At 48.7% G+C, this 24334-nt stretch overlaps 1 protein-coding gene across 1 annotated transcript in view; it reads left to right on the top strand.

Moving 5' to 3' along the window:
- The window catches only part of LOC149342959 (unconventional myosin-Ie-like), a 283527-nt gene that overhangs the window by 204341 nt on the left and 54852 nt on the right, over positions 1-24334 (top strand). Inside the window, exons 7-10 of the mRNA XM_089545520.1 lie at positions 10098-10175; positions 11393-11477; positions 12514-12617; positions 16045-16177. Coding sequence (XP_089401646.1) covers positions 10098-10175; positions 11393-11477; positions 12514-12617; positions 16045-16177 — 400 coding nt within the window. The remainder of the gene's footprint in view (positions 1-10097; positions 10176-11392; positions 11478-12513; positions 12618-16044; positions 16178-24334) is intronic.

Below are 24334 nucleotides of genomic sequence, written 5' to 3'. Positions count from 1 at the left end.
CTGAGTTTAGTTAATTGCTTAATTAATCAATTAGCCTAATTAATATAGAGGAGAATGAAGAGGTCAGAAGAAAAGAAAAGAAAAGAAAGACGCGCGCCGCAGCGACAACAGCGTCCGCGGAAGGAGACGCTGCTGAAAAAAAACAGATAAGTACGAAGCCGCGTTCCCTCCACCACCACGCACTTCCCCACTCAGTAAGACGTTGCTCGTTTCATATACGTTGTGTCGAACATCCTAGACAGTTCCAATAATTGACAGGTTAATGACAGAACACGATGGATAGAAATGCAATAATGTAAATATGAAATAGCCTAATTAACCTTTCTAGTTAGAGCGCATAAATCTATAAAACCGAGAACGAAATTGGTCGAGTTGGGGAATCGAACCAGGGTCTCCGGAGTGCGATACGAGCACGCTAGCCACTCCGTAATGCCAGCTGAATGGTTTGGAATGAACAAAGGCGCGTCTAGCTAATACGGCGTCTTCGTTCACTCCCATCTTCCCCCTTCCCCTTACGGCGAGGTGCAGGTGTACACCCTGATATGCGAGAGAGATACATTTCCTTTCCTCAAAAAATAAATTTACCGTCCAGCAAGGCGTACAGCCGAATTCGCGATGGCGTTCTGTGGACTCCCTGGCAGCGTTGCAAGACGCTGTCGCGTTCCACTCTTACAGGCGAAGCTTAACATGTTAACCACACATCAGTAACACACGCAGACAGCCAATGGACGCGTCATTCGCTGGCAGCACTTGATTCATCATTCACAACCACATTCTTAACGTACGCTCCCTTGCCGCACATGCCAAGGACGTACACCACGATCACATTCTGCGCCATTCCTCTGTACTTTGCTTTGCTGAAACCTGGATGGATCCCGAAGAGCATCTCGAAATCATAGATTTCCTATAATGCTGTGGTGCTCGCAGAGACCACAACACAGCGGCGGGAGTCGCTATCTACTTGCGCACAGGTCTCTCTGCAATACCAGTCGAAATGTTTGGCACGTCACATGAACTTGGCGAACTGTGCGCCGCAAAGTTGCCCAACGGCTTGCTGGTAGTAGCTGCCTACTTCGCCCCTACCGCACTCACGAAAGACGTCGTGCACTTCCTGCAACTCGCATTAACCGTCCATCGATCCACACCGATGTTAGTAGTGGGGGACTTTAATGTTGACATAAAGACAAACAGCAATTTCCTAACACTTATGCGGGAGAACATCCCGTTCCTCTCGCTCGTAACGCGTCCCACGGCTGTGACAACCTCGCGAGGCACTTGTATAGATCTCGTCTTTGAGAATCAAGCATTGGTGTACCAAGTCGAACATATATCAGTCTATTTCTCCGACCACAAAGCTTCCTTCATGACTGTCAAAAACTGTTAGTGGAATCTTTGTTAAAGGAATACGTGTGAAAAATAAAAAAAAAACTCTGTGATAGTGCACACATGTGTTGCTCGATTTCTTTGCCTCAATCTATCGAAAAGGTGAAACAGCTTTTTGCTGCGCTCAAATTTCGCATTAGGAAGTAACGTAATCGTCGGTAATTTTTTTTCTCTCTCTCTTTCCCGATGTCACTGGCGCGCGATTTCCGCGTCTGCGTGGCGACTGAAAAGCTCAGTCCGAAATAGGGCTGTTTGACGACACTCAAAAAGGCAATAAAAAGATACAAAGGAAGCCGCGACGGCATGATAGAAATCGAAATGGCAGCGACGGGAATGTGGGCAGACAACCCGGATGGCCTTGTTTCCGTACGGTGGAATATGGTCGGTTTAACTGCGTGTCTGGCTCGACAATAAATACTCGAGGCAGCGCGCACTACATGTTCGCCAGCCACCGTATGTGTATCGACTCCGCGCAACAAAGCATCGAACGAACCTTCTGTCGTATACGTATTTATGCCGCAAGGCCGCGAAGCGGGAACAGTGCCAAAGCTGAATGCGCATGGCGGACGTCTGTTTTGGCTTCTCTTTCGAAGTGCGTATAGCGGCGGCGAAAACAAAAGGAACCGCGAATCCGATATAGATAAGCAATTTTGCGCCCTAGAAAGGAAAAAAATTACCGACGATTACGTTACTTCCTAATGCGAAATTTGAGCGCAGCAAAAAGCTGTTTCACCTTTTCGATAGATTGAGGCAAAGAAATCGAGCAACACATGTGTGCACTATCACAGAGTTTTTTTTTTATTTTTCACACGTATTCCTTTAACAAAGATTCCACTAACAGTTTTTGACAGTCATGAAGGAAGCTTTGTGGTCGGAGAAATAGACTGATATATGTTCGACTTGGTACACCAATGCTTGATTCTCAAAGACGAGATCTATACAAGTGCCTCGCGAGGTTGTCACAGCCGTGGGACGCGTTACGAGCGAGAGGAACGGGATGTTCTCCCGCATAAGTGTTAGGAAATTGCTGTTTGTCTTTATGTCAACATTAAAGTCCCCCACTACTAACATCGGTGTGGATCGATGGACGGTTAATGCGAGTTGCAGGAAGTGCACGACGTCTTTCGTGAGTGCGGTAGGGGCGAAGTAGGCAGCTACTACCAGCAAGCCGTTGGGCAACTTTGCGGCGCACAGTTCGCCAAGTTCATGTGACGTGCCAAACATTTCGACTGGTATTGCAGAGAGACCTGTGCGCAAGTAGATAGCGACTCCCGCCGCTGTGTTGTGGTCTCTGCGAGCACCACAGCAGTATAGGAAATCTATGATTTCGAGATGCTCTTCGGGATCCATCCAGGTTTCAGCAAAGCAAAGTACAGAGGAATGGCGCAGAATGTGATCGTGGTGTACGTCCTTGGCATGTGCGGCAAGGGAGCGTACGTTAAGAATGTGGTTGTGAATGATGAATCAAGTGCTGCCAGCGAATGACGCGTCCATTGGCTGTCTGCGTGTGTTACTGATGTGTGGTTAACATGTTAAGCTTCGCCTGTAAGAGTGGAACGCGACAGCGTCTTGCAACGCTGCCAGGGAGTCCACAGAACGCCATCGCGAATTCGGCTGTACGCCTTGCTGGACGGTAAATTTATTTTTTGAGGAAAGGAAATGTATCTCTCTCGCATATCAGGGTGTACACCTGCACCTCGCCGTAAGGGGAAGGGGGAAGATGGGAGTGAACGAAGACGCCGTATTAGCTAGACGCGCCTTTGTTCATTCCAAACCATTCAGCTGGCATTACGGAGTGGCTAGCGTGCTCGTATCGCACTCCGGAGACCCTGGTTCGATTCCCCAACTCGACCAATTTCGTTCTCGGTTTTATAGATTTATGCGCTCTAACTAGAAAGGTTAATTAGGCTATTTCATATTTACATTATTGCATTTCTATCCATCGTGTTCTGTCATTAACCTGTCAATTATTGGAACTGTCTAGGATGTTCGACACAACGTATATGAAACGAGCAACGTCTTACTGAGTGGGGAAGTGCGTGGTGGTGGAGGGAACGCGGCTTCGTACTTATCTGTTTTTTTTCAGCAGCGTCTCCTTCCGCGGACGCTGTTGTCGCTGCGGCGCGCGTCTTTCTTTTCTTTTCTTTTCTTCTGACCTCTTCATTCTCCTCTATATTAATTAGGCTAATTGATTAATTAAGCAATTAACTAAACTCAGTCCAACTTAGTTGCAGCATCACTATACGATCCCTTTGATTGGTTGCATGGTTACTAGCCAAAGTACAATTGGCCCCATTTGGAATTCGCGCACTGTGACGTCACGAGCATTTCGACCAATTGAAAAGCATGACATTGGGGGCGGAGCTGGTTACGAGGCCGACGCCGACGCCGACGCCGACGCCGACGCGAAACCCAGGAACGGACGCCAAAGAGCTGCGCTCTAAAACACAGGGAGGGTATGAGTAAATTTAGTGATGTGAACATATTAGGCGATGGTATCACTGCTTCGCCTCGGTTTTCTGAGCGAGAATATGGTATATATCCCAGCCTTGTGAACGCTGTTGTAATGCGTCGCTGGGTTCCAGTCCTTTCTCATGTATACCCCCTCTCCCTCTTCCTTTTCGTCATTCTTCCCTACGTACAATGCAGGATAGGTAACGCACCAATTTCGCGTTCCTTGTTCTCCCCACCTCCTTTTCGATCCTTCATCCACACGGGTGATCTGCGCACGCGCGCTGCAGTGTGGCTGTTTTTCCGTCTCGTCTATCTCTCGCGTGCCCGGGCTATAACAGTCACGCTTGTGCGGCTGCCAGCTATTTCACCAGATAGAGGAGCTCGGCGGTTTCCTTACGTCTTTTCTCCGCTCGGTTCCGCGTATTGATCACGCTGGGAGCCCACCCGCCTATTTCTAATCATCGCCGCGCTGAAAGCGTTTATCGGCAGGATCCCTTCTTGTATATCTTTCCGGCTGCTTTGCCCTCTGCCTTCCAGTTGGCTACTTTTTCTGCTCTTCTTTTTTCTACTTCGCCTGTGCGCGTTTCTTTCCCTATACGGAGTGCAGTAATTCCTCTCTCGTCTGCTAGAGATCTCAACTTTTATACGGTTAGGTTCGCTTGTACGCCACGAGCATGACCGCCTTGGTTGCTCTTTTTTTTTTTTTCATCGCAACTACATTTTACATTTTCCGCGTTTTCCACGTCTTAGTACTGTGCGAAGGTAAGCCCTGGTCGAATTCCAACCCGCGCGTGTAATTCTCTGCTCTCGCCGGCGCTTTCGTGCTCTGCGGCATTCTTCTTGTATAGCTCACCTTGGGTACCTAGCCCATATACCTGTCCTTCCATTCACGCTGGCGCCTCCGGTCGCTCGGCTAGATTCTTTATGCTTTCCTGCGCGCACACCGGCCACTATAACGTCCGTCGGCGTTCCTTCCTTGAATCAGACCGAAAGGTTACTTCCTCCCGAGGCACTCCTTTTCTACCCATATATATGCCGCCCCGAACCTTACCTTCTGGGGTATATATGTATATAAATCCACCCAGCGGGCGGGCCGGGTGCCTTAGCCCCGGTTCTCTTTTTCTCTGCATGCCTATACTTCTGTCTTTTAACCTTTCCTTCTCTTTCTAGGGACTGTCTTTCCCCTTTCTTTATGCATTTCTCCACCCTCGGCCAGTTGGGAAACTCGCATCAAAGGGCAATCCGATGAGGTCCATTCATGCATAGCATTCGCTTCACGTGTGGCCGGCTGCCCGGTGGCCCGCCTTCCATACCCGTCATTTACTCCCGGCTGGCGTTGCTCCCCCCCCCCCCCCCCCCCCGTCCCCACAACACACAGCAGTGGACCGTTCTTGATTCGTTTCTCTTCCCTCACGGCGGCTCGCTTCCCTACCGTTTTTTTCCCTTTTATATATGTTCTCATACATCATCCACTTTTTCGAATTCCCTTTTATTTCTTCGTTTTATTTGTTATTTGTTGAATTCTCCCTCCCTCCTCCGTGCTTCCTCGCTGCGAGTCTTCTACACCTGACAGTTATTTTTTTTCCTTCTTCCCGTATTGCAAGAACATTTCGTTCGTGTCTTGGTCAGTTTTCGGTGGTCGTATAAAAGTACACTCACACATACAAGGGTTGGAGTGAAAGGAACAGTATAGTTTGTACGTGGGCCTGTGCGCGAGCTCCTCATTTTTGGCAGGAAGCGAAGGAGCCCATAGGAAGCGAGGGACGAAAAGGAAAAAAAGAGGCCGAAGACGGACACAAGTCTTCTTAATAGCGGCCAGAATATATGAAAGACAGTGCATAGACATAAAGAGAGAGAGGAGGAGGGGGGGGAGAGAAACGCAGAGCCCTAAAGAAGAAGCGACGACGTGACCCCGTCCCCGACGAGCTTCGTTTGCCGGTGTTTCCAGCCGCTCTATTCTGCGAAGGCAGACAGACTGCGCGGGGGCGTCTTCTTGTTTGTGCGTGTATATACCTAGAGTTCACCTTGAGAGTCTTTCGGCCTTGGTTGGATTCTTCGCCCCAAGTGCACCGGGATGGTGCCGCATTCGTATAAAATACCGGCTTGGTTGTGCAAGCGGTGTTTCTCCTCCGCTTGCCTGCCTGCCTTTCTTTCATTGCCCGCCGTTTTGGGGCTTCCGTGCGCCGCTGTCATTTGACTCGTCCGCGCATTCGCGGAGCTATAGTTTGCCGTCATGGCGACGAGGCCTGTATCCTTTCTTTCTTTTTCCGAATTTAGTGCTGATGACGCTCTTGCTTTTCGTTGGCTTCGTCACGCTCGTGTCGATGTTTCTTGCGGGCTTTTAAGCGCCGTCGTGACGTCAAAGAAAGCGCGCGCTGGAAACGAGCGCTACATGCGATGCCTGCATTAGACGCATCTGAATCTTCTTTTCAGAGTTTTGCGTCGCTGGTGCTTGAATATGTTTTCCCGCGTTGTGCGGGGGACAAAAAATGGTCGATAGGGTTCGCTCTGGTTTCTTAACGACGGGCTGGAGAGTTAAGTGGAATTTTGCGCTGATTGATGGTACGATGACACAGAGGCTTAGCGCAGAAACGCGGGACTGGACGAGTAGATTAGACGAGCGCTGCGAGGCTAGGGAGGCGCAAGGGAGTGACACCTCGTGGTTAGAGCGTGGGCGTCGCGATGAAGAGACCAAAAACGAACAAGACGTCAACACTAAAGGAAGCAGATGCCGGTCTCTTGGGCTGGCGTCCGATAACTTCTATGACATTCATTTTTTAACCCTTGGCAGTTGCTTCCGCAACATTGCCTCTACATCATGAAGTAAGCGGAGAGCAAGTTTTGAGCAGCCAGAAGGACTTTAGAGCGACGCAGTTTTGTAGTGCACGCCTAAAGAAATTTTGGACGTGGACGAAGCTGCCTCGTTCTTGGAGACCTCTGTTTCTTGGAGACCTCCGTTCTTGGAGACCTCCGTTCTTGGAGACCTCCGTTCTTGGAGACCTCTGCTTGGAGACCTCTGTTTTAGAGTGCCGCCGTCGTGCTATAGACGAGTTGTTGTTGACTTCCTTCTCCAAGCTGCGTGCCGTTCCCAGTCAGCGTCGTGTGCATGCCACCAGCCAGAACGAGCCATCTCGACGTGCAGAACGACAGTCAGCGACCCCCCCCCCCCCCCTTTACCCCCCTTCTCTCGATGTGACGTCACGCTCTGACATCAGGCGGCATGGACGGCACCCACAACTCTTCAATGTATCACGCCATCCCGCGTACGACAAGGACGCGAATGCATTGATCGACCCGCGTAGCTGTCTCAGGAACAGCGTGCATGACGTACACGACGCTGCAGTCAACACGCGCTCCCTTATTTTTCTGGCGGTGGCGGTCACGCCAATGTGGCTTCCTTCGGTGCTTATGTGCGTCATTTGGGGGTACCCGCAAGGGGAAGTAAATTAGAAGGTATATCGACGTATAACGGTTGGCATATGCGGTCCTCTGCCTATTGTTTCTTGCATTCATTTATACGCTGACCAGGGCGCGAGCTACGTCGTACAACTCCAGTGCAGCTGTAGCCTTGTATTTGTTTATATAAAGGGCGTCAACACAAAGTAAACCGCAGAGAGAGAAGAAAGGGGGGTGGGGGGCTCGGGTGTTAGCCAGCGTTTCGAGGCCTTCGTCTACTTGTCTAGCCAAATTTTCGACAAGTCCTCATGTCGAAACGTTGGATAGCACCTATCTACCTACCCTCTCTGTACCATGTACGGAGTGTGATCTTTTACTTTAATCGTGTTTTTTTTATATATAAACGTGCCATTATATCTCCAAAACAGTTTTTGAACTTGGACTAACCGACTTGGCGGATGTCTTGTGCAAGCATATTCTCAAGTTGTGTATTATGAATGACCTACAATATTCTAATAACTTTTCAGATCCTTCTTTTACGGCCAATTCCACTTCAGTATAATGTAACATCTTGCATACGATGCGCGTGAAAAGCAGCTGCTTATAAAAAAATTAGTAAATGGGGTTATTGATTTGAGCGGAGAACAACCATTATGGATTGCTAAGGTTCAGGGTCTGTCTGCAGACTAAAGCTCAGGAGGAGTAAAGAAGAAAAAAGCGTAATAGGACTGCGCTGGAGGCTGGTCAATAAAAATTCAAAGCAGCTTGCCCGTTTACGTTAGAGGACAAATTGAAGTTGGCTTGCATTGGTAAGGTACTGCGTTCTAGTCAAAAATATACCAATTTCGCCGAAAACGGGTATTTTATAAGCTAGAGAAGACAAAAGAAAATGAAATGCAGGTGTCGCCATCAGCCGGAAGATTTCGCAAGTAAAATGCAGCGCGGATCACAGAGGCCAAGCTACACTGCCATTCACGTCAAACCGGTGGCAACCTGTCCTATTCGGTGCGGGTGTCACGAGTTGGTATCGACTGGTGGGAGGATTTTAAAGTGAGAGCTCTACTCATCGGGGTACAACTTCCGATTTCGATGTGGATGAGACAGTGACCTTGAATGCCTCACAAGGTCAAACCGAACTTAACTGCGCGGTGATGTGGCCCAATCTATTGTGTAGGACCACGTGACCATATGACTAGTACCATTCGGTACCTGACTTTGACCTTGACCTTGACATTTAATTTGAAACAGTGGGCACCACATTGACAATGACCTTCAGTGCCTCACAAGGTCAAACCGAACTCAATTGTGCGGTGGTATGGCCCAAGCTTTGACCCTTGACCTTTGACATTTGATTTGAGACAGTGGAGACCATGCTTTGCTGAGCTTTCGCTCGTATTACTATGTTCAAGACACGTCGAACCCCAGCCATTTTTAAAGCGAATTTTCTAGGCGATAAATGCGTTTTTTGCTTCCGGATAACCGTCAGCATCACCAGAAAGAGCCAGAGAATAAATTTTTACTAAAAGCAATAATTGCATGGAGTTCTCCTTAGTGTCCCTTTAAGCGCGTCGCGCGTAGCATACAAATAGGCTTGTTTCAATTGCCCTATAGCTTGTGCTGACCAGAACGCACCGGCGTACCGTTACGCATATTTTGCATGTTTCATGATTTGCACGCGTTCTCCTCGAGTTGGCATACTGCATATCTGAAGTTTTCCTCGAAAATCTCTTCTCGCTTTGCTACCGCTTACGGCGAGTTCTCCCGCGTCATTCTTTTGACGGCAATGCTCCCAGGAGAAATTTCTCTCTTCAGAACGTGAACACATTACTAACATATAAACCAAAGCACGTAATTCGTTTTCTGGCGTCTTTAAATGCTAATGACCCTGATTTAAACGATTTGAATGCAGCTTTCATGTGAGCGATTCCACCGTTGCGCCATCTATCGTGCATTCATTCCCTGGTGTGAGTACGTTAGTCGTGTGTGGCATTGAAAATCACGAAAAGCGCAAGCTCGTTTCTTGCATATAAAATGGCAACACCTCATTTGCATATAGAGTAAATACGAAAGCGCCGGAATAGTTCTGGGTGCGAAAGTAATTTGATCTGACTGCTGGTATTCCTTTTTTTTTGTACCGCCTTTGCGAAAAACGGGAAAGCTTTTCTTTTAGTCAGTTATACCCGCCGCCATGACTACTGCAAGTTGTGTTTAAGGGCAAAAACTGGAATATCTCGGTGTCCAGCTTCGCCTCCTACACGGTGTATGTTTGCAGGAAGTGCAGTCCGTTAATGAAATCATTTATTCAGGTATCGCCGGAATTTTCTCCACACAGTTTTCATCGATTGCTTGTTACTCGAGGGAGAACTGAACATTTTTCCTTTCGTTTTCTGCGATCAAACTTTAAATAGTCGAGTAAACGAATTGTTATGTACACCCCCCGTCAGAAGTACACAGCCCAAGGGGTTTGCTTGTGAGGCCTGCACCATGCCTCGTTATGCATCCTCGGCGACCGTATTCTTTTGAAAGAGAAGTGGCTTTGCGTCCTCAATCCTCCCAAGGTTTGGACTGCTTCATACGCTAGGGAGCACCGCTATACAGCTTAGAAACAAACCCCTTGGGCTGTATACTTTTGACGGAGGGTGTACGTTCATACTGACTCTTGTATGGGATCATAAGATGTGCGCAAGCCCTGCCACTTCGTGAGGAGCCTTGTTACACCAAATTTCCACTTCCTATTAGAGTTCAATAACTTTTGTGTTTGGAGTCAGTAACTCGCGGATGGCGCGAATGCAGGGGATTGTTATGTTATTGGATGTTCTAAGGGATGTGTTTTGACTTATTTACGTGCTCACTTTCCACCGCAGGGAAAATACGTGGAGATCCAGTTCAGCCGAGGCGGCGTCCCCGAAGGCGGCCGCATCTCCAACTTTCTCCTCGAAAAGGTGCGTGCAGTCTAAACGCAAAGGAGTAAGAAGAGTAAGCCGTTCTCTAGCGTACTCCCTTTTATGAGAGCGTGCGTTAGAGGACAGCTTTACTCCCTTTTCACTCCCTTATAGGTGTATTCGTACCTGGAGTGTGTGTGCGCGAGGCAGGGGTGAGATTGTGGTATATGTGTAAAACCAAGGCGCGGTAACTGTCCCACTCAAGGTAGGCAAGGACTGAGTTTTTTTTCAAGGAAGGGGTGAAATGAGGGAGGGAGGGAGGGAAGGAGGGAGGGAGGGAGTTACCGTAGCTAAAAGAGCTCTTTATTAATTTGGACCAGCCGCCGCGGTGGCTCAGCGGTTACGGCCCTCGGCTGCTGACCCGAAAGACGCGGGTTCGATCCCGGCCGCGGCGGCTGGAATTTCTTTGGAGGAGAAATTCTAGAGGCTCGTGTACTGTGCGATGTCAGTGCACGTTAAAGAACCCCAGGTGGTCGAAATTTCCGGAGCCCTTCACTACGGCGTCTCTCATAGCCTTAGTCGCTTTGGGACGTTAAACCCCACAAAACCAAAACCAAACCTAATTTGGACCACTTAGGAGGGGGGGGGGGGGGGACATTTTTCACTGGCAGCGTACAGTACACAGGCGTCTTTTGCGTTTCATCTTGGTCGAAATGCGGCTAGGATTCGATCTGACGACCTTGCGCTGAGCAGCAGACCGCCGTAGTCACGGAGCAACCAGTACCTAAGGCATCAAGGTTTGCCGCTAGCTAATGAAAGCATCAGGTTAGTAATTAGCGTAATCATGCTGCAGCGCGGAATACTTGCACTCGTTTGTTTTTATCCTTTTTCCAGGTGTAGTTAGCTCTAGTGTGGTAGGGAACAGTCTCTTTGCTTAAGAGAACGAATTTTGGTTTTATTTCTGTTGTAAACTAAAAAATGTCTGATGAGTATTATTGGTCCGTACGAAGACTGTTCAGAAAAAAAAGGAAATGGGCTTCTCACTGATACTTCAACAAAAATGAACACTTGAGGAACAATCACTGGTTGGATTCTTATGATGCTTTCCGTTTCAAATTTATGCTGCCTGCACAGCCGACGATAACAAGCAGGTGTTAAAATCCGTTTCATAGAGTTCTAAACGGGTCGTGTGCCCTCAAGCCACTTTCTTTTTTGCAATTTTCTGCAAAGTTTTATCAACCTCAGTGTCTTACTTGGCTGTCTTATTTTTCTTGCAGTCTCGCGTTGTGAGCCAGAGCCCGAACGAAAGGAATTTCCACATTTTCTATCAGGTCTGCTTCGGCGCCTCTCCGGAGATGAAGAGTGAGTATTTGCGAACATATCGTTTGCGTACGGGCGGGAATGACTGAGCAATGCCTTGAAGATGACGATCGTTGCAAACATTCCCAATTGAATCCCGATAAATAATTCCTTTAGATTTTTGTTTTGTCAATTTTCGCTGATATTCATTCCTGCACTCACTACTGTTGTGGACCTGTATTTTAGAAGAGGGGGGGGGGGGGGGGGATATAATACTTTCACACTGCCATGCTCCTAGTTCTTTCGAGAAGAAAGCTTCTAGCTACTTCGCTGAGAGCAAAAAAATAAGTAGAGCCCGGATATATTAAACCCGGATGTACCGAATTATTGATTATATCGAAATGTCAAAGCATCCCTTCAAAATCCCACGCAAAAATATTGCACCATTCGCGCATAAAGAACTCTCTTTCGGTGGAACATTCGATATATCGAACTTCTAACGGCGCTCATCGAACCCTTTCCAGACGCGATGACGGATCGACTGCGCAGCCTTGGGCAGCTGCTGGCTGGCCTTGGGCAGCGCTGTGAAACTGCATGACGAGATGAACGGAAGAGTATAGAGGGTGACCTACGGTTTCTTGTACTTCTCCACGCCACATTGCTGTCATGCGGCGAAGGCAACCTAAGTCCTCGCGGCTACCCTTGGCTGGCATGCTTCACTGCCTAAGTCGTTGCATTTGTATTTTACCAGTAACAGGATCATACATCTTTAAGATAGGCAGTGGCTATAGTTCCAAACCATCTTCCACCGCCGATTCGATGCGAAGCAGGGTAGCGAGTGGTGCGCTTCCAGCGCTCCGGCGGGAAGCACGTCGCTGCAAGAACGCGTCATGCGTGGGCGCAATGTATTCTTTCCTCTAGCTTACACAAAAGCTTTTCTACTGCCATCTTTTATATATCGAATTATCGCTATACCGAACTACATCGTACTCCGGTTCGAATTCGATATATCCGGGTTCGACTATACGGAGACCGAACTTTCAAAGAACACAGTCGGTACCGGTGTGCTTGACCGAACGCTGTTTTGGTATTCCTGCAGGGGAACTGGGCGTGGCGAACCCCGACTACTACAATTACCTGAACCAAAGCGGAGTCTACAAAGTGGAGGGCACCAACGACGCCCACGACTTCCAGGAGACTCTGGTCAGTGTCTTACGCCTCTCCGTTGGTATATAGCAACCGGACCAGCCGGGCCAATCTGGTGGAGTGTACAACATTCGCTTTAGCACTGAACGTGGCTTACTTTTGTTCTTTCTAATCAATGTCGTCAAACTCAGGCCAGGGGCCATACTACTTACGAATAAGGTTTGTGGTCGCCAGGTTATATCTAAAGCGCGGGACTCACGGGCAGACTCTTATACCCATGTACACGTCGGCACTCCACATTTTCTTTTGCGCCTAAGCTTGGTCTTCTTCTATGCTTTGCTGGTACTGAAGTGAAAACCGTGGCTTCCGCCAGCCAATCAGGAACAAAGCATCAGGCATTTCCTTCAGCAGTCGTGATAGTTCCGTGTGTATGATGGCAGGTGCTTTATGATCACTTGTTGCGAGGCGAGTACAGATCGTTGCAACGACTTAAAATCTTCGCAATAGGCGCCGCTTTGTTCAACTTCTGCGCATCGTGCGCCGAGATTTTGCTGTTGAGTGGCGTGAGAACAGAGCTAGGCGTACGGGCGTTACGTTAAAGAAGGCAAGTTTAACATAGAAGGGGATCGATAATAGCTAACAAACCTAACTCTAGCCCGGGCAGTCTGAGCACTGATGACAATGAGTGAGGAACTTCGGCGGTGCAATTAAACAAAGGTCAGTCGAAACGAAGACGGCAAAAGTCGCCCTGTTTGTCTGAATATTGCAAAGTAATGGCTTTGTGACTTCAACGTAAGAATATTTTCCTTATAGTTTCACGCTTTCGTACACCTTCTGACGACCAAGGCAGTTTGCTCAACATCCTCGCCTGTCCAGCCGTGCGGCTAAAAACGGAAGCTGCACTGCCTTCAGAAATCTTCATATTTGGTGAAATATTAGCCCTGGTTCGGTGGTAGGGCCCAGGGCTGAGGTCCAAGCCGAATATTTCTTTAACTACAAATATCTGCGAAAGCCTTGTGGCTTTCCTCTATACCCGCATGGCTGCACTCTGGTGGACGTTAACGAGCAATCACAGCCTTGACTGAAACCGACTAGACCATGGAAAACTCTCCTAACTACATTGGACCTCAAGGTACTTGGAACGCTGCGGTTAAAAAGTGGCATATACTGTCATTTCCGACTAAACTCGCTCTCTCTCACTCTGCCTGCAGCATTTTCGTCCCTCTCATACGTCGTTCCTCGTTCCCAAGTTCCTCGCTTCGTGGTCTGCATTGGCATATTCATTTCTCTCCGTAATATAACCACCTCTTTATAGGTCTTCCTTTAACTAACATGGTCTGAAAACAGCGGCAAGGATTTTGTTCTCGGGCTTTAAGACGCGCGCTCCCATCCCTGGGCTATCCTGTATTCCGCTCCTTTCTTCCCGCGTGTTCCCATTTCGCTAAGACGAAAAGGCAGCAACGGAAGGGGAGGGTCGAAGGGCTTTTTCGCGATGCGCCCAGGGAATCTGAAAGATTCTCTTTCTTGACTCGCGTCTCCGAGGCATACAATCAGGGCGAAAGAGCCCCTGGCGGCCCACCGCCGCTCTTCCCCGGTTCCGTTCTGGGTCGCTGGATTAGGCGGTGGCTCGGAACTAATGCGCGCTCAACCTTCCTGTCTTCTTCGCCTCGGCTCCGGTTTCGAAGGAAAGTGTTTGTTCTTCGTTTGCCTGTCTGCTGGCGTTGCGAATTTCATAGCAGCCGGTAAAGGTCACCTTATGCGACGACTCCCCGCGATTATTTCTTGCTGCGCGGCGAAACTTCAGGTGGGCACCGTAGGCGTCCCTGATGCGCAGTTACCTGCTCAGATTTCTTAATTAGTTTCGTAGAATAGGCAGCACGAATTAGGTCCTGACTTGCGTGGCAATGCCTCGGAACGCTGAGCGCAAAAGATTAATGCTATTCGATTTCTGGGCTATTGTTAGTTGTTCTCTCGTTTGCCTTCATCCGCACTACCCCCCCCCCCCCCCCTCTTTTATTAGGCATAAGCAGCTCTAACTACATAATTTCAATTGTTACGAAGTAAAACGAGTGTCGCACAGCATTGCAGGACGGCGTTAATGGCACATCATGCATCCCTATGTGGGTAATTGCTTAAACGTTTGCTTTGCACGGTCACCCGTGCCGCTTTTCTCCGAGGACACCTTAGTGAAAAAATAAATAATTTCCTATCAAGGCACTCAACAAAACGGCACTCAACGGCGCAGGTCACATCACTGACTGCCGGTGTTGCTGCTATCAAGGGGATGCTTTCAGCAGAAGGAAGCTTTAGTAAAAGATCAAAGCGGCAGAAAAGCTGCTCACCGAACCTTGTGTTCAATCCTGATGTGAAGCGCGAAACACTCGGCGGATTATATACTAATTTAATTATCTTCCGCTGTCGCTTTCACTGAGAAAGCCAGGCAAGCGAACCTTAACGAGAAAGGAGTGTGCAGTGGACGCACCAGTTGGCGCAAAGAAAGCAAAGGAGATGTCTTTTGTGCTTCCATAACTCGTTGACTCCTTCTGATGGGAGTTAGTCGATGCCTTTCATTGTGTCCCCCCTTCCATCAACCTTTTTAATACATTCTTATAAGCTTTCCTTTCTTGCTGGTTAACCATTCCGTTCTCGTGAAGGTTCTGGCCGTTTGTCCCTCTATTTCTGTCTTCTGCTTCCCTGTCAACTAACGAGCTAAAATTATAATCTCGTTGCTTCCTCAAGAGCTCGACCTGAAAGCCTTGCTTTATTAACTGTTGGTATCCAGGCCTCACGGTGGACAAACTTGCGACTCCAAATTGCTCAGAGCCGAAGTTGCTGACGTGCGAGACGCACAGCTCATGACTCAGTAAGCTGCCAAGTCTGCGCGGTGTTAAGGTATACGGGTACTGGAGGCAAATCCGATGGAATCAAATCCGTATTCGGGTTGTTGTCCCATTTGGAAGGAAATCCCTGGATGTGTCAGCTGTAGTTACTGAATAAGTCATGGATATGTCCGTTTTTCAACCACCTCCTATAGTATTCTCCTCAACCTGCCTGTATGTTTTACCTCACTGTAGCATTACAGCAGACAAATATTGCGGTTCTAGTTCGGCGCCCTGTACAGGCTCAAAACCAATGCTAATATATATAAACTGTCCACGAGCCTGCTATCCGAAGCCTTTCAGCACCTTCCCGGAAAACTCGTACTCAACACTTTTTTTTAGAGCTGGCTCACCCCACGAACGAAAACACCTCCAACGTATCTTATTGTCGCTCCTAATCCGTCGCGCCCATCGCATGCTCGTATCGAAGCGATTGGCAAAAGCACTGCTGCGCTGTTTAAGATTATTTTCCTTTCTTTCTGTCACTTCTGCGCACGCGCAGTGGCGCCGAGCTCGTACACCGGGTTCTGCGCCATGCAGACCTGGTCTTCCTTCTTGACTGGAGGAAACCTCCTCCCCCTCTCTCTCCTCCTCCCCCTGTGCAGAAAGCCATGACTGTGATGGGAATGAGCGAGGAGGAGCAGACGCAGTTCCTGCGCGTCGTCATGGGCGTCCTGCACATGGGCCTGATCACCTTCGTCGAGAAGGGCAACTACGCCGTCGTCGAGGACGACCAGTGTGAGTGGCGGCGGCAGCACGATGCACCGTGCACGCGCGCGCACCGTACGATGTCTGTATCTGGGCTGGGCACTCGTCCCTTTGGGGCATCAGTATCGACCTCTGGCCTATATATCCTCTGTTCGCAGGATATGCCGACGTCCGAAAGCTATTTTTGTGCCGCTGTCTTTTCAGATTTCCTTCTACAATAATATACCGGGTGTTTTTTTTTTAGAAGGTCCAAAATATTTAAAGAAAGGTAAATTCCTTTAGACTTACTTTAACCCTGGGGTTATACTGAGGGCTACGGCGGACGCCAGGTAAGAGGCAAACTCCTTTAATTAGTTCGCTGATTAACTGAATACGTTAATTAACTTTTATAATTTTTATTTTAGCGGACATGTTGTATTAGCAGAATTGGAGATCGTCTTCCAAACAGTCCAGCCAAGAAAAAAAATTTTCATGAAAAAAATTTTTGCGCGCGGTACGAAGCGAGGAAAAGTCACCCTGGTAGGCAGCTTCACATTGTAACACAGCGTCTGTGAGCGCTTGTGACGTAGCTCGCTCCGCCCTGCGCTTTGTGTCAGTGCGTTTTTGTTCCAACGCGGCACTCCGTGAGGCCGCGGAGCGAAGCGAAACAAGCAGCGATAGCGCAGGCCGCCCGTCCGGGCTTCAAGTGATATCAGCCGTGTGACGCAAAGCGCAGGGCGGAGCGAACATCGCCGCTGAGTTACGGTGTGGAGATGCCTACCAGGGTGACTTTTTCGCGCCTCGTAACGTGCGTGAAAAATTTTTAATTGAAATTGTTTTTTCTCGGTTGGACTGTTTGGAGGACGATCTCCAATTCTGCGAATACAAAATAACCCCTAAAATAAAAATTAGAAAAGTTTATTAGCGTATTTAGTTAATCAGCGAACTAATTAAACCAGTTTTCCTCTTGCCTGGCGCCCGCCCTAGCCTCCAGTATAGCCCCAGTGCTAAAATAAATCTAAAGCAATTTACCTTTTTTAAAAAATTTGGACCTTCTAAAAAAAACACCCGGTATAGGCTGTATGCATTTGCCTCCTATATTTTGCCGCCGCGGTGGCTCAGCGGTTATGGTGCTCGGCTGCTGACCCAAAAGACGCGGGTTCGATCCCGGCCGCTGCGGCTAGAATTTCTTTGGAGGAGAAATTCTAGAGGCCCGTGTACTGTGCGATGTCAGTGCACGTTAAAGAACCCCAGGTGGTCGAAATTTCCGGAGCCCTCCACTACGGCGTCTCTCATAGCCTTAGTCGCTTTGGGACGTTAAACCCCATAAACCAAACCAACCAGCCTCCTATATTTTTCATTATCTGTATATTTCCTTCGTCTTGTGTAATGGTACATTGTGTGTGCTAACATCATAGTATTTTCCTTATTCCAGTACCTACCTGGTGAACGTCGGCCTAGAAAAAAATCATAGGTCCATTTTACTGCCTTCTGCGAACAAAATATGCAGCCAAAAACTTTGAGTTTGGTGTTATATACCGTTGTGCTGAACCGGAACAGTTTCGGAAAACCCTTTCTTATCACGCATACGTATTGTCATTTCCCTACGTCTTACGCTGTTGCAAACCACGCACTAGTCTTCTGTCTGTCGTTTATTCTTTCTGTTTGAATCATGTGCATTTTGGTCCCAGAAATGTTTACATGGACAGAAATATTGATTCGGCGGAGTGTAGTGAAGCTGAGCAGGCCATGAGAAAGTCACTCCGGACGCCAGCCGCTTGTTTAGAACCACAGAATCGCATATACGACTTACTCGCCGTGAGTGGCCGGTAAAAGCTAGCGTTGCATACCGTAATTCCTTATTTTGATCGGGACGGCCGGCTCAAGGTGTGCGTGGGATTTGCAAGCAGTGAGGAGTGGCTATCCGTGAATCCCCATTAAGGCCTCTCGGGAGAAGCTGTCCACGGGGAATCGAGCGCCTCTCTCGCTCGTCTCCGAGGCCTGTACCAGGTTTCGATGCAGGGCTTCTGCGGACCGACGCTTGGCGCAATTTTTTTCAAGTCCCATACGAGCACGCACCAACAGCTGCGTTGGCTCAGTGGCTTTGGCGTTCGGCTGCTGATCTCAAGGTCATGGCTCAGTGGCTTTGGCGATCGTCTGCTGATCTCAAGGTCATGGCTCAGCGGTTTTGGGGATCGGCTGCAAATCCCAAGGTCATAGCTCAGTGGCTGTGGCGTTCAGCTGCTAGTCCCAAGGTCACGGCTCAGTGGCTTTGGCGATCGGCTGCTGATCTCAAGGTCATGGCTCAGTGGCTTTGGCGATCGTCTGCTAATCTCAAGGTCATGGCTCAGCGGTTTTGGGGATCGGCTGCAAATCCCAAGGTCATAGCTCAGTGGCTGTGGCGTTCAGCTGCTAGTCCCAAGGTCACGGCTCAGTGGCTTTGGCGTTCGGCTGCTGATCTCAAGGTCATGGCTCAGTGGCTTTGGCGATCGTCTGCTGATCTCAAGGTCATGGCTCAGCGGTTTTGGGGATCGGCTGCAAATCCCAAGGTCATAGCTCAGTGGCTGTGGCGTTAAGCTGCTAGTCCCAAGGTCACGGCTCAATGGCTTTGGCGATCGGCTGCTGATCCCATGGCCATGGCTCAGTGGCTTTGGCGATCGGCTGCTGATATCAAGGTCAGCTCAGTTACTTTGGCATTCAGCTACTGGTCCCAAGGTTATGGATCAATGGCTTTAGCGATCGGCTGCTGTTCCCAAGGCCATGGCTCAGTGGCTTTGGCGTTCAGCTGCTGGTTCGGCTGCTGATCTCAAGGTCATGGTTCAGTGGTTATGGGGATCGGCTGCAAATCCCAAGGTCATGGCTCAGTAGCTTTGCCGTTCGGTTAATCCCAAGATCATGGCTCAGTGACTTTGGTGATCGGCTGCAGATCCCAAGGTCATGGCTCAGTGACTTTGGCGTTCGGCTGCTGATTCAAGGTCACGAGGTTGATGGATCTCGATGGAGGCGAAATTCAAAAATGTCCTTTTGCAGGGCCATGTCAGCGTACATTAAATAACCTCAGGTGGCCTAAATTAATTCCGAGTCTTCCACTGCGTCTTCCCTCATAGACCATGTGTCACTTCGGGACGTTAAAGCTTATACAGGGTGTCCAGGCTAACTTTAGCCACGGGTTAAAAAATAAGATATTTGAGGTAGGCCAGGGAAACCACTTACATACAGCTGCCAGCCGGCTTGCGCATCTAGACAATTTTTTTTGTATTGCTATTAATAATGGAGTAATTAAGATAATTCGTCTAAATGCGTAAATAATGACTTTAGACGGCAGATGTCAATAGCAAAGTTGGAGAGCACCTTCAGAAACCCCCATTCTATTTATTTGTGATAAAGAAAGCCTCACGTGTATCTTTTTCCGAGCTCCAAAGAAAGTCCGGCAACTACAAAAAAATCACGTGACTAGCGCATTCGCGCGCCACGATTGTGCTGCACTTCCTGGCTTGAGTGAACGAAATCAGACGCGGGACCGAACCCGCGTCTTTCGGGTCAGCAGCCGAGTGCCATAACCACTGAGCCACCGTGGCAGGCTCCTTTAAGGGAAGAGGCAAAGAGTCTGGGAAGGCATACAATTGAAGGTGCGTATGTCATCGGTTCGAATCCCTGTCGCAAGGTAGCCTCCAGCTTCACTTGCGCACGTAAACTACATGCAACGAGAAATCTATGACACCATCCGCAGCGCTGTGCGACAGACGGTTACTCGCAGTTTTGGTACGAATGTAATCAAGAACATTCGCCATATTGAGGTCAGCCAGTAAAGGGGGAAGGGGGGGATTCTATAGACGAATGACATATATATACAAGTATGATTGTCTGAAATGGCGGTACCTTGCTTACTGTGGGCGTCATGCTGCCTCCTGACGACGTCACCCCATTTTTTTTTTTTGCCATCGCTGGGATTTTCTATACCATCTGCGAGTACCTACGCTAACACACGCCGCCGGCTTTTCTCGTAATGAGACTGGCAATATTTTCGCATAAAAAAAAAAGCAAGGCGGAACTGTAGCGCCCTCTTCCTCGTGTTGAGTATTCTCCAGGAAAAGAAAATCACATAATTTTCAGTCGTTATCGTGCAGCGAAACGACGAGACTGGAGCCAAAGCGTTAAAGCTTGGGACGGAGGCCGCTTAATGCCTGTCGAGCATTGTGCATTACTTGACGGCTCTATTTCTTTCTATACCTATTGCAGCGGGCGTTACCGGAATGGGTACACTTTATACGTGAGAGCATGTACGAAGCAGCTATTTTACTCCTTTACTTAGTCCAGATCGCTTAGTTTGCTCAGTTAATTTATGCTTGCTTTTTCCTCGTACTTCAAAGGGTGCTCTAGGGGTCATGCATCTAAGAAAAAACTAAATAAAACAGGCACGCTTCTCACTTATATACGTGGGGAGTAACAATGGGCTGCACTTTGGTAATGTGTTCCCTTTTGTAATGATTTGGTCTGTAACAGGTTCCCATTAACAATCCAGTTTTCATTACTGGCCCCTTCTTAAGCTACTCGCCAAGGTGACTGCTTGTTGTCAACCAGCGAAGAGAATAAAAGAACGCCTGTTACAAAAGAGAAAAGCACCTTCACGGGCCACTACGGCGATACGCGAATGGGGCGGTGGCCGTGGAAAGCATTTGCCTGTCGCTAACAGAAACGGTGGCATACTTGTGTGCCGGTATCACCAGGGCGGAAATGCGGCCGCCTAGCGACCGGCCCGAAGGGGTCATTACCGGCAGTGCAGCCGATGACGGCAAGCTGCAGTCGCCGGGGGGCCAAGCTATTCGGCTCCCGCGCGCTCTCTCCCTTCGGCCCTTAGTCTTTCCGCTCCCCATTTCCCGTGTTCTTAATATTATACCCGATACTTTCTCTCGGGTTAGGGCGGATTGGTTAGGTAAGAAACGGCATGTTTTGTTCTTTTATGATTCGCGCACTCACAGCTAGCCAGCTAACGAAGCGCGCGCTGGAGCGGATCTCTGGGACAGTTCTCTCTTTCGTCAACTTGCTCTATAAATATTTTTTTTTAAAGTTCACTGGACTTACGAGAAATGGGATCGTCACCAAAGCCTCGTTCGACTACGTCCTTGCTTTCGTTATTTTTTTTTTTGACAAAGAAAAGCAAGAAAACGGAGATGCTATTTTCAGAGAAGGAAAAGGGCCTAAACCGGAGGAACTGCCGGAAAAGGAAAGATAAAATTTTAAAAAAGGATATTGGTTTGGCCCTGATGTCATTAAACGCAGCTATAAAGCCCTCATTCGCGCACAGAGGGGGGATTGACGGTTTTGCTTTCTTATACGTTTGACTTTTTTCTTACCGACAGTTTAATTTATTTTGTTTTGTGAAACCTCTTTTTGTGCTCTGATTTCTCATCCTGTTTCTTTCATCAGGATTTTTGTATGCTTTGGCTGTGCTGGTTTAAGTAAAACTAAGTTCAACTAACAGTGACGCCTTTGGTGGACGATGGTACATTGACGGTAGACAAGTTTCAAGGTGTCCATCACCACAGTGGCAGCGGTGAAACTGTTTTAGACGCAAGGTTGCTAGCGTTTGCACTGAATTCTAAAACTCCAGACTTATACGAAGAAGTATCTCCGAACGCTTTGCTTCCCCCCCAACCCACCTTACTTTCGCAATCTTCCACAGCGTGTCCCATTCGAAGGAAACCCCGAAAATTTTCCATTAAAGCTCCAGACTTTCAGAGCGAAAGCTCTGTCATTACTCGTCTCTCAAGGTCAGTCTAGATGCGCGTTTGACCTTGAGGCCCCAGGAGCGCAGGCGAACAACCTGACTCCTCATGCAGAGGTGCACCTGCGCGCGCCCGCCGGCTCCGCCGCTTTGATACCACGTGATTAGGAGAGGGCAGGCTGGGAGAGGCGCAGCTGCGCGCGCTAGCCGGCTTCGCCGTCGTGTTACCACGTGACTGGGAGAGGGTGTAACAGTTGGTACGTCGGTGGTTTCTCCTTCACTTTCGCCATGGAGGAGGCGCGGGAAGGACCGAGTGTGTCAACTCTTCGGCGTCGCCGTCAATTAAGCCGCGTCCGATCATCCGGTCGATATAGCTCACCGAGAAGGTGTACTGCAGAGGACGCGAGCTGAACGAACCGCTGAAACCGAGGAGGAACGAGAAGCTAGGCCTGCGAAGCACCGGAACTCAGTTGGTAGAGCGACTGCTCCGGTGAAGCGGTGGTCCCGGGTTCGAACCCCGGACCAGGACGAATTTTTCTTTAACTACGAAGTTTCTGAGAAAGCTGTATAGCTTTCCTTTGTAGTCGTATGGCTGCGCTTGGGTGGATGCCAATGAGTAGGGTGAGCTCACGGGCTAGTTGGTTATTCATAATAATTTTTTTTTTCAACAGCGCATGCTACACAAGGACACAAGACGAGGAAACACACACACGAGCGCTGAACTGCAACTTTATTTGAGAATGAGTAATTACTCCCTTATTACAAATTTACTCCACCTTGGGGGATTTCCCTAAACATTTGACCAACACTGTTCCCACTTCGAGTTATTGATCAATTCGCTCTCGCCCTACCATAAGCTTGCCGTCCGTTAGCTCAGTTGGTAGAGCGACTGCTCCAGTGAAGCGGTGGTCCCGGGTTCGTACCCCGGACCAGGACGAATTTTTCTTTAACTACGAAGTTTCTGAGAAAGCTGTATAGCGTTCCTTTGTAGCCGTATGGCTGCGCTTGGGTGGATGCCAATGAGTAATTACTTCCTTATTACAACTTTACTCCGCCTTGGGGGATTTCCCTAAACATTTGACCAACTCAGCTTTCGCTCTGTAGAACTAGGTTTAGAATAGTCAAACCTCGTCAAATTTTTTTTACTTCTTCCAAACAAGTGGCACCAATGCCTGTACCGCCCCTTTCCCTCCTCTAACGCCACTCAGATCACGTGACCGACGCAAAATGTGTCACGATCATGTGTGATGACACCGAGAATTTTTGCCCTATATCGGACCAACCGCAATCCCCTACGAATTGGGGAATTATGGATTTCCCCATTCACCTCCGTCCTTGTCATTTCGGTTGCCCTGCGGCCGTGTCGAAAGCATTGTGCCGGCAAGTGGAAGCCATAATGTTGCGAACCTTCGTCCCAGTAACGGCCCGCTGCCGTCACGTTCCGCACGTCAGATTCCGGACGTGTGGAGGCGTCGTTGTCGAAAGCGTCTGTCCCGCCTTGCGTTTCGTTTGCGGTCGCGCTGTCAGCGTGTCCGAAGCGTCAGCTCTTGCCTGCTTCGTTGTTTTCACACTTTTCTCGTCGCTGCCGTGACCTGAGGAGGAGGACGACAAGAAGTGTTGCGTTACTCCTTTTCACTTTCGTTCGTCGTCTTTCTTTCTATTTCTTATGCCTTAGTACGTTACCGTTTTTCTCGTACGGTTCTTCGGTTGTGTCGTTGTACTCGGATGACTCAAAGCAAGACTGAGTGCGAGGAAGGAAACCAGATAAGCGGATTGTTCGTCACTCTGGACCTAACACGACTTCAAAAAACATGAGTGCGGAAATGTCGCTCGCATACCCATCATTACCTCGGTAGTCCGGTCACTTGAAATCCAGTATGCTTTGCGTGTTTCTTATTTGTCCGTTTTGTGCTGCCCAAATTCACGAAGCGTTGCAGCATAAACCCGCCAGCGGTAGTGCCTGCGTGTGAGTCGTACACAACAGAAAATACCTTAGCGTTCAGCTTTGTGAATGTAGACTTCTGTCTGCCTTAGCATGTAGTTTGTTTCATCCGTGAAGCTGGTCGAAGGCTCTCGATGCATTGTAACGGCTAGTTTATGCGGTATAAGTTATCGCACGATGGAGGGCTAAATGCATATTTAGACCAGTCGCGGTCCATCAAGTTGCCGAAATCTTAGGACATGGGTGTTCAACCTTTTTTCGCCGCCGCTACCAGATGTAGTAGAGTCGGAGACCTCAATATGAAAAAACGGAGCGCCATAAATACAGAACAACCCAAATTGTTTTGTAGTGGACAGCACGTGCGAAAAAAAATGTGTTAGTAAACGGTACGTCTCTCGTTTTCCTCGTGACGGCTTATCTGCCTGTAGAGCTCGTCAGGCGAAGCGATAGCAAAGAAAACGAGATAAAGTTCGGTGTCTTTACTGCAACCACGGCTCCAAGGGGTCGCAGCTGAGTCGGAACCCCTCTAGTGTTCGCTTCG

Source organism: Amblyomma mixtum, chromosome 5, assembly GCF_055824585.1.
Source record: "Amblyomma mixtum isolate Tamu chromosome 5, ASM5582458v1, whole genome shotgun sequence".
Taxonomy (NCBI): Eukaryota; Metazoa; Arthropoda; class Arachnida; order Ixodida; family Ixodidae; genus Amblyomma; species Amblyomma mixtum.
Note: the sequence above shows the minus strand (reverse complement) of the source record. Positions and strands in the feature narration are given on the sequence as shown.